A 10,696-nucleotide genomic window follows, 5' to 3' on the forward strand; every position below is an offset into this window, starting at 1 on the left:
TCAGGTAGAGTCAGCCATCACCCTCACTCCCTGTATCCACTGTGAAGGAAAATAGTTGCGTTTTCATTTATATTTGCAGCATTGAGGAATACAGTAATTTGTATAAAAATGTCCTTTTAGCTTATAACTCTGTAGTACAGATGGCTTTTAATAGAAATAAAGTGAAATAATTCATCTTTTTATTAACATTATCTGGCTTTTTACTAACAGTGATCAAAGGATTGGCACAGTTTCTTGGTTCTGTATGTACTTAATCCGTAAGATCTGTCCAGAATAAACAAATCTTGACCCCAAGATAGAACATTTTATTATCTGTTACTCTAGAAGATGTTTTGTAGGCTTTCTTTAGGTAGTAACTGAAGTTATATATATATATAGGGGTTTGGTTTGCATTTGATTCCTGGAGTTTTCTCCGAATCAATTACCAGGTTTTTTTCCTTACTCCTTGCTAATAAGAGAATTTCAGACTTTCTGTGGAGCTTATCAGTTAGGCATGCAATTACTATTGAATCTATAAATGCTTGAATGTCCAGCTGTTTGAAATTAGATGGGTGTTAACTTTTATTTTCTCCTATCATAAGGCATGAAAGGCAGACAAAACCTGAAATTCTGTATCCACCAGATCTGAAGTTTTGTGGATACACTCTTATGAATGCTGTCTTCTTGACAGTGGTATTGATTTTTCCACATTTCTGTACTGTTTTTTAAAAAGTGAATTTTCCAGTGAAATGGATTTTATAAACATAGCCAAGACTATTCAAGTGGTGCCAAACTAAATTCACCCAAGGAAGAAGCAGTTTGTATAAGAGGAATTCAAATTGTCAATATTTGTTCTAATTTTTGTACACAAAGAAATGTCCAGTTAGTCCACAAATCCTACTTTTAGAAACTAAAATGATGCCTGTTTGGGGTTTTACAGGTGTACATCTGGTATCTTGTACTTCTAGGCTGTTTTTCTGACCAGCCACCACTGCAAACACTAGGGTTAAGGTGAAATGGACTCTTGGATCATGCAGTTGTGAATAGTAGCATGTGTGAGGAGAGAAGTAGTATTAGCTGTGTGAAGGTGATTTGTGAAAGCTTGTTCAAAGACCACATTCAATTGTAGAATACCACGTATAATTTTTTTCATATAAAAAAAAATTGCAAGGTAGGACATAACCCTTGGAGGCTGTCATGACCATGAATTCAGTTGATACATCTGTTCTTGTGTTTATTTCCCATATCCATTAACATGTTTTGTTCCTTTGCAATTTACAGCGCAGAACTCTGCAAATGCAGGTTTTGCAAACTTTGATGCATTTGGACAGTCTAATGGCTCGAGTAATTTTGGAGGTTTCCCCACAGCAAGGCAGTCTTTTCAGCCCCAAAATACAGGTAGAACTCCTAGCACTTTTGATTAATACTTAATTGAAGTAATCCATACCTTTATGTTGGAAGGTACTTAAGTTTTCTTGCATCTGCCTGCTTTAATATAATCAAGCAATCTGAAGCTCTGGGGAAACTCAAAATGAATTCCTTCTGTTTGGTGTTGATTTTATTTCCCCCACCCACTTACCTGATGCTGCTCAGAAGTCTGATTTATGGTGCTATGTGTTGTTAGCTCTACACCTGAAATAACTATGGAAAGACTAAACCACACTGCTTTTGATAAATATTAAATTGACCATCTTGTAAGAGAAGTGCTTCAGTGGACCCAAAAGCACGTCACAGTGCCAAAAAAAAGTGTGTACCTATGTGAATGTTTAACATATGCACACACTTCAGTATGTCTGGCTTCATGTGTAGAGTCTATTGCTAAGATTCATTTTGCTTTCCTTTAATTTGATCATGCTTTGGAACTTCTGCTTGAGCTTACATTTGCTGTTTGTCTAGATCTTTGGCTGACTGACTTTCTTTTCCTTTTTTTTTTTTTCTCCTTCTTTTGAGTGTGGTGTTGTTTTAAACTTTTTTTCAAATTTTCTTTCTCCCTCCTTATGTTAACTTTAACCCACACACAATTTCTGGCTCTCCAGCGTTCAGAACGCTTTCATCTAGCTGCAGTTTTGGTGAATTTACTTCAGCTTTTCCTCTCCAGGCTGTACACAGTAAGTTCCACGCAGTGGAAAACTCAGCTTGCTTCATTTTATGCCATTTTAGTGTAGCATTCTCATTCTTACTGTTGCATATGTTTTAACTTGTTGATCATGCTATTAAAGTTGTGTGTTCTGCAGTATGAGTGGAATCCTCAACCAGCTGTTATGAAATGTGATACACATAATGGAACAACTTATTGAAACTTATGTGACCTGTCCAAACCAAATTGTCTGGACACTGAAGAGATGGAAGTTCATAGTTTCAAGTTTGAACTGAAGTTCAGCTGTGTGGACCTAAATCAGATTTTTAAAATTAATTTATGCATCTGATGTTAGTGGGGACTTGATATAAAAAGAGCTGTGTTGTGTCTTCCCCCTCATCTCTTTCCAAACTATCTCTAATTCTTGGCATGAAATCGTACTCCTTCTGAACTTCTAGGCACTGTTTTTCTGCTTAGAATGGCGACTGATACTTGAAATGGTTAAACATTGTTCTATGAACTAAATGCAAATAGTAGGTATTCAGTAGACATATGACAGGAAAATGAAGCTTCTGCATTTCGAATATTAAGCATTCAAGCAAATGCACTTTTTTCCCCCTAACAAAATACTATTGTTGAGATTATTGTTAACAGCTAATAGCGCATAGTTTTTCCAGATCAAATTACAGCTGATTTTAGTTGCTTGGGGCTTTTTTGTCCCTGATCTGCAGACTGAAAAACAGAAAAAAAATAATTCTGCTGATTTGATGTAACTTTGGAGGAAATGGGCAAGGGTTGTACATGTGGGGTGGGGTGGGGAAATGCTGCCTCATGCAACCAGAAAGAGGTGAGATTATTGTGTCTTCAGTTACAGTTAGAAAAACTTTCTGTAGCTTTGGAGTGTTGATCATGTTTAACTTAATTTGTTGCAGGTGGAAGTGCTGGATCAGTGAATGCTAACTTTGCTCACTTTGATAACTTCCCAAAATCCCCCAGTGCTGATTTTGGAGCCTTCAATGATTCTCAGAGCAACACAACAGCAACTGCAGCCAGTAAAGCTGCAGTGAATAAACTCAGTCTACAGTCAGCTGACAAATACGCAGCTCTTGCTAATTTAGATAATATCTTCAGCGCAGGGCAAGGTATTGAATTCTGTTATTTGATGTGCTTATTATACATCTGTATATATACCACAGGGATGGCTGTGCTTGTTAAAGTAGTAACTGTATTTCAAAATGTCCTATCTTTAAGTTATCAGTAGAATTTCATGTCAGTGAACCCTTTATGTGCAAGATGGAAGTTTAAAGTTTCCTCCAAAAGTCTGCATCAGAAGTTTGCTCTTTGGGAACCCAAGTGGAAATACCTAAATAATTATTACTGCAATGATGAAAATATATTTTTTATATTCATGCTATATTTCATATAGCAAAGGCTCTTGAATGGAGAGCTACAGTTATAGAGAACTGTCAGGGTAGCTTTCTTACCTCTCTGCCATAAAAATACTTTGCTTTAAGTTTTTTATCAAATAGTAGTGATGCTTGGATTTAGTCTATTTTAAGGAGGAAAAAAATCCTAGTTATTCTGTAACTTTTTTCATCTCAAATGGTGTATAAACAAATGTGTTGGTTTGCAGTGTAGGGCTTTTTTCTGAAATGGATTATTTGAGGGTACGTGTTTTATCAAATTTTCCAGTTGAAGATGATGGTAGCATTGAGTTAATATTTTCCAGGGAAACCAGAGGCTCTTTGAAGCTACAGAATGTCTATAAAAGCATGACACATTGCAAATAGCTAATGGCTGGTTATATACGTTTTTCCCCTGTGTACCCTAGAGTGTATTTAATTTTTAAGTCTGAAGCTTAAACTCTCCATAAACTTTCATCTTATTCTCAACATTGGCAGCGCAGAATCTGAAACTTTCTTCTTTACTTCTAATCTGGTTTATTCCTTTCTAGGTGGTAGTGAGCAAGGAAGTGGCTTCAGTACAGTAGTGTCAGCATCAGCAGGTCCTGCATTGTCAGCCCCAAATCAGTCAAGTGCATCTTCAGACAAGTATGCGGCTTTAGCAGAATTAGACAGCGTGTTCAGCTCCACAGCAACCTCTAGTAACGCGTATACTTCCACCAGTAAAGTTAGCAGGTACTTTGTTAGAAGTAGTGGACTTGTGGATTTCAGCAGAAAAGCAGCTCAGAGTTGTTTCTTGAATCTGTTATTTCTTACCTAAATGGGGTAATACTGAGTGAGTTTAGAGGTACTTCTGAAACTGTCACGTGTTTTAAATAACAGCAGTACTGTTTGATAGGATATTATAAAAATAAGAATATTTTCTGTCAGCTGAATGTTCTCTGCACTTTTCTAGTCATTGCATGGTAAACCTGTTGGATGGTAACGCTTTCCTGTACAGATTGCATGCATACTGAAAATCATAGCATCATCCCTGGCAAAAGAATTATTCAGCTATTTATAATGTAAATGTTGCCATCACTTCTTCTTTTAGATCATAAAAGTGATAAATACCAAATGCCTGTTAAAGCTCCATTTGGTATTGCAAGTGCCCCATAAGCCTTTGCTTTGAAATCTTTCTGTTAATCGCCTCTGTTTAATACTTTGTTCTGCTCTTGGTGGAGATAACTTTTCATTGCTCAGCACTAGTTAGTCTCTGACCCTGGCAGCAGGGGCTCAGTTCTGTGCATCAGTGAACTATGTAGCAGTTTACAAACTGCATATAAGTATTTCTTTTTTTATCTATGCCAACAGTAATTGTAAATAGTATTGTTATCAAGCAATTCTGATGTCAGTGATACATGAATTATTTCCAGCAATGCTTTTGGAACAGTACCCGTGGCTGCTACTGCACAGACACAGCCTGCATCTTCGAGTGTGCCTGCTCCATTTGGAGGTATGTAAGTGTTATTAACGTCTTTTGTGGACTGTTAGCAGACAAAACATCTTATTCATTTTTTTGTTGATAATGTTATACTTTGACACAAGTGATATTGCAGTTACCAGAGGATGCAAAAAAAATAAGTGCAGTTGTTTAATTTCCTATTTTTCATATAATTTTAGATCTGTATCTCTGTGTAAAAGCTGTATAAATTTAATATATTGAGTCAGATTGGCTATTTTTAAAAGATTTTATTAAATAAATTGTCTTTAATCTTTCAGCAACACCTTCCACAAATCCATTTGTAGCTGCCCCTGTTGCCCCAGTGGTACCTTCAACAAATCCATTCCAGACCAATAGCCGAGGAGCAACAGGTTAGCAAAAAAGACACTTAACTGTTTGAGAAACTTTCTTTCAAGACTTGCATCTATTCTTTTTTTGTTTTCATAGCTGGGTAACTTGAAAGTTTTTCTGTATTATCTATCTCTAGTCTGTTTGCTGTGGGGTGTGTGTGTGTGTGTTCAGTGTAGAGTACAATATTTATGAACAGGCTGCAGAAATCCACTTTTTCCTGATAAAAGCAAAGTTTTTTAATTGAGCAGAGGATGTTATTTTTGTGTTTCAAAAGGTGGCCATGCTTTTTAGGATCTCCCTAACCTATTTGCATCTGTGTATTACTACTTAGGTGCCTTCTTAGACTATAACTTTGGCTTTGAAGCTTGCTTCATAGCAGGTTTCCCTAACATCAGGAATCTTGAAAGCCTTGCTGCTAAGCTGTACACTTGCTTTTTTTCTTTATTTTGAAGTCCTTAAAGCTCTCAAAACACATTGGTATCCTTTATTTTTCTGTCTTGTAACAGTAAAACATATGTTTAAATATAATTTTTACACTCCTGAATTACATTGATTTTTCTGGGGAGGATTCTGTAGAATCATAATTTCATAAACAGAACCTGAAATGCTTTATAAAAGCTTTTCTTTAAAAAGCTGAATTTGGATTTAGATGACTGCTAACTTATCCTAATTTTCCTCTTCAAAGGCACTGCGTTATTTTGTCACTTTTATCTATTAACTGGACTTTCACAGTTTTAAATCTGCTGATGTATGTGTTTTAACACTGAGTTGTGCTTTGCTCAGAGCTTTATGTAGGTTCAATTAAACTGATCAGGCTGAGCTAAAACTGAATTGCTCAAATTCCTGTTCTCTGCTGAAATGAATTCTGTTTCAGTGTTTTTTGAGATGTTATGCAGTTAAACTTGTTGAGCTATTTAATGTCCAAAATATCTTTCTCTTTATTTTAATCTCATTCCTAACTTCTGATTTGGATCATGGTTAAGAACCTGTAGGCTCTTTAGATGAATTTGTTTGAATATTGTAACTCTGACCTTCCACCTTCTAAACTGCTATCCCTGTCTTGCAGAGGTTCTAACCCTTTGGCAGCTATACTGATGTTAAGTACTGGGTGACAAAGATAGTGGCTATATGTAAAGATATTTTTGTATCCTTTCAGTGTTAGGTGTAAACTTGTAGCTTGTATTTTTATGCTAAGCTTTCTTTCTGCATGAATTTTGTTATTTATTACATGGGAGATCTGCTTTGTATCATTTGTTTCTAATCTATTACTAGTCGTGCTGTAGATTGTTTGGTACATATATGTGTGTATATTTCTATATATAACTAAGAAATGACTGTTCAAGAGTGTTTAAATGAATTGACATTGTCTGGTCTCTTTGTGGCTTCCATAAGGCCTCTCGGGAGCAATGCACTCTCACATATTTCCTCAGGCTCATTTTGGTAGGTGGCCACATTTGGTATTGAGTTTCTTGTGGCTAATTGTTCTTGCTTGTAAAAGCTTATTGGTAGCTATCTGGTTCTCTGCACTTGGAATTTTGGAAGACCTTCCGTTTTTTTTTTAAAAATGGAATGGGTGTGAGCATTTGGCAACTGGCTAAGGGGAGAGAAGAGCATACATAAACATCCTGTTAAGCAACTAAAACAAAACCATTATTGATATCCTCCATGGTCACAATGTAATGCTAACAAGTTGAGTGATTCAAGTTTCTACCAACAGCAGCTTGATGCCTTTTGGGATATCCCAAGTCACTACTCATTTTGTTGTGCTTTCATTTGCTGTTTTAGCAAGTTTTCCTACTGAATAGCTTCTCTGCTGACTGTAACTTGAACAATGTTAGTATATTAGTTTTGCATGTACTTTGTCAACAGCTTATGTATAGTGTCTTGCCCTTGAATACTTTTGGGGTGAATTTTTTAACAGATAGTTAAGCTGTATTAGTTTAATATATGTTTGGGTTTTGGGTTTTTTGTTCTTTGTTTTTTTTTCTTTTTTAATTGAACGGTTGAGCTTGCATAAAATCTAACTTGCACCATCAAAAAAAAAAAAGAAAAAAAGTCCTATCCAATGTTTAACTAGAATAAAATGCTTGATGTCTGTATTTGCACCAAAAAACCTCCCGTCTTTACACTTCTCCTTTCAAGAATAACTCCCAAAAGACTGAATAATGGTTTTGTTACTACGTTTTTGCACTTGATGTACTCCTATTTATTTGCTGAAGGCATGTGCAATTGCATATGAGCTGGATGTTCTTTACTTGAAATGTTTAGCAGAGAATCAGATGAGGAGTTTGGAGTGGTGGGTTTTTTTTTTTGTTTGAAGTCTTACCTCCACAGTAAGAGCGTTTGCAAATGGAAGTTTGTGTGCAAATAATGTGCATGGTGAGAATTTCCTATGAAATAAGGATGGGATGAGGAGAGAGGGGATGCATGTATCCCTTAGGACTTTTTTGTTATTCTTCATTTGTAACTTCCTGTAATGCAACTTGAGTAGGAAGATCCTTTCATGCTTTTCTCAGAAGGAGAAAACCAGAGAGGCTTATGCTGCTTGCAAGTGCTTGCTTCTGATGCATACATTTACCAGAAAAGCTGTGGGGGAAGCGTATGATAAATGCAGACAACATCAAAAGTAATTCCTTGTCAGAAGGTATATCTGGGTATGCTGGATCTAGCAAATCTTAAATGATTCCATTTTTAAAGTGCAGAAGTAGATTATGCACCTAGTTGGTGATGATCTGAACTAACGAATCAGTTCAGTGGCTGTAGAAGTTGAACCTAACTTATTGTAGGGTCACTGAAGCATTGGGAAGCTTTTCCTAACATGACATTATAGTAATTTATCTCAGGGAAAAAAAAATGATTTCTTACAAATAATTGAATGTTATTTTTTGCCTACCAGCAGCAACATTTGGTACTGCATCCGTGAGCATGCCTGCAGGATTTGGAACTCCTGCCTCCTACAGTCTTCTTCCTACTAGTCTTAGTGGCAACTTCCAGCAGCCCACATTCCCAACCCAGGCAGCTTTCTCTCAACAGACTGCTTTTGCTCAGCAGCCAAATGGTAGGTCGATACATTTTAGATAATGTTGTTTAAATTGGAAGCATGGAGAAAATTGTTTTTCTGTAAGTTAGCAAAAATGGGTGCATATTTATTTCTTTGTGAACTTGATAACTTTGAGGGGTTCCCACACTGTTTTGGTTCTGTGTTGTGCTTTCTGACTTGTCTGTGTGCAGTGACATAACTGAAAGGGTACCCTAATCTGATACTAGAATTAAAAGTATTCCTTGGCTTAGAAGGGATTTTAAGCAGGCTGGATTGGATTGCTTTGCCTTCATTTTTGGAGTTTCTGCAACTGATTATAACATTTTCTCTAACTTCACAGAACACGGGCAAGAGAAAATTAGGAAGTACTTGTTTATTTAAATGATAAAATTACATTGAAAAAAAGTGCATGTGTAGAAATTGGACATTGATTAGCTCCTAACAGTTGAAAGCAAACAGAAAGCCCAGCTATTTTTTTTACACTTAAGATTCCTGATAGTATTTCAGTAGGATCAATCCTGCCAAGTTTCCACTTACTTTTGGTGGGAGCTGCAGCAAAGAACTTTGTTCTCTTCTAGTATTAATATTTTTCACTTCTCTTTCCAAGGAGCAAGTTTTGCTGCATTTGGACAGGCAAAGCCTCTAGTAACTTCTTTTGGACAAGTTGCAGCTGTTGGAGTACCTAGTAACCCTTTTATGGTGAGTTGTTGCATGATACTAAGTTCTGTCTGAAGAGACATAATGTGTAACAGTTCAATTAGATACACACAAAGACTTTGGGTTTGTGGTTTGTTTTTTTTTCTGGGTTTTGTTTTTTTGGTTTTGGATTTTTTTCTTTTGTTTTTGTTTTTCTTCAAGTAAGGGAAAGTAGCCCATGAATCTTCTCCATGCTATTCAGTATGACGATGACATGGCATTGGTAAGGCCATTCAGATCAAAATGGTGGTACCTTTATACCTTGCTTTTACACTAGTATAGTTTGAGAAGTACCAGGGGAAAAAGAATGCAACAGAAGAGAAATTTATCCTAATTAGGGTATTTTTTTTTTAATGTATCTTGCATTAATGATTTACAATCTGAAAACAAAAATCTTAAATATTCATCTTATTTTTCTTCTTTTATTCCTCTGCAGGCTGGTGCACCAACAGGACAATTCCCAACAGGAAGCCCATCAACCAATCCTTTCTTATAGCCTTATAGACACTTTACCCAAAAGAACTCTTATGTGGTCACATAACATCTCTGCGCCTCTTGCACTGTTGTCTTGTTTCACTGATATTAGCTTTAAACACAAAAGAAGTCTTTAAGAAATAAAAATAAAAGCCTGCATTGTGTACCTTTAAGAAAATGAAAAATATTAATTAAAAAAAACCCAAACAAAAACAAAAAAAAACATCACAAAAGCCACAAACCCCCCCAAGAAAATCAACACCCCCCCACCAGGTCATAACGTGCAAAATGGAGGGCTATGGTAACATCTTTGATCCTGTGAGCTGGCAGGTAAAAAGTAGCGGTATCATGTATATTAAAATTGGCTAATAAGTTATTGCAGATACCACATTCATTATGCTGCAGTACTGTACATATTTTTCTTAGAAAATAGCTATTTGTGCATATCAGTATTTGTAACTTTAACACATTGTTATGTGAAAAATGTTACTGGGGAATAGATCAGCCACTTAAGGTGCTGTTGTATCTCTTGGAATGAATGAGCTACATCATTTTAACCATTGGTATTGGAAGTCATTAAGTTAAATTGAAGGTTTGTTCATTTCTCAATGTTTTCCTTTCCTAAGAGCTCTTCTATTTATACATGCCTAAATCTCTAATGTTAGAGGGATACCTGTCTGCATAATAAAGCTGATCATGTTTTGCTACAGTTTGCAGGTGAAAAAAATAAATATTAGAAAAAAAAACCAATCATGTAGCATTATTTCTGTGCAGTAATATTTTATTGGGTTAAAATGTGCTTACTGTGAGACTTTTACACAGAGGAATTATCAAAAGCAAAATTCTTAAAGGTGAGATAAGCTTAAAATTTTCACATGACTCACTCTAGATATGTTTCTTCGTGATTTTTTCTTGTGATTAAGCTTGTTGTTCTAGCCCAAGCGAAGTGACATATCAAACAGGAAACTGTTAAGTGAACTTGGATTATTTTGACAGAGTAGCTCTGTAATGAAGGACACTGAAATCACTGAGGAGGGTAGTTACTGGGGAAGTGGTTAGCCGAAAAAGACACATACATGTAGTTAATGATAGGCTTTGAACAAGATGTAGTTGTGATCACAACAGTGTGTAATTGCAGGTCAAGGTACCGCAGCTGTAATAACACTCTTTTGATTAAAAATTGATATAAGTAA

General features: G+C 35.9%; 1 protein-coding gene across 2 annotated transcripts in view; it reads left to right on the plus strand.

The window, feature by feature from the left end:
- The window catches only part of AGFG1 (ArfGAP with FG repeats 1), a 37,039-nt gene extending 26,343 nt beyond the window's left edge, over window positions 1-10,696 (plus strand). The window contains exons 6-13 of one of the 2 annotated variants that reach the window (XM_031047258.2): window positions 1,261-1,377; window positions 2,989-3,198; window positions 4,011-4,194; window positions 4,875-4,954; window positions 5,221-5,313; window positions 8,193-8,351; window positions 8,941-9,032; window positions 9,466-10,696. In XM_031047258.2, coding sequence (XP_030903118.1) covers window positions 1,261-1,377; window positions 2,989-3,198; window positions 4,011-4,194; window positions 4,875-4,954; window positions 5,221-5,313; window positions 8,193-8,351; window positions 8,941-9,032; window positions 9,466-9,525 — 995 coding nt within the window. In that variant the 3' untranslated portion in view covers window positions 9,526-10,696. Of the gene's footprint in view, window positions 1-1,260; window positions 1,378-2,988; window positions 3,199-4,010; window positions 4,195-4,874; window positions 4,955-5,220; window positions 5,314-8,189; window positions 8,352-8,940; window positions 9,033-9,465 lie in introns of both variants that reach the window. The other variant, XM_005147045.4, reaches the window with a different exon arrangement.

Source organism: Melopsittacus undulatus, chromosome 6, assembly GCF_012275295.1.
Source record: "Melopsittacus undulatus isolate bMelUnd1 chromosome 6, bMelUnd1.mat.Z, whole genome shotgun sequence".
NCBI classification, from domain to species: domain Eukaryota; kingdom Metazoa; phylum Chordata; class Aves; order Psittaciformes; family Psittaculidae; genus Melopsittacus; species Melopsittacus undulatus.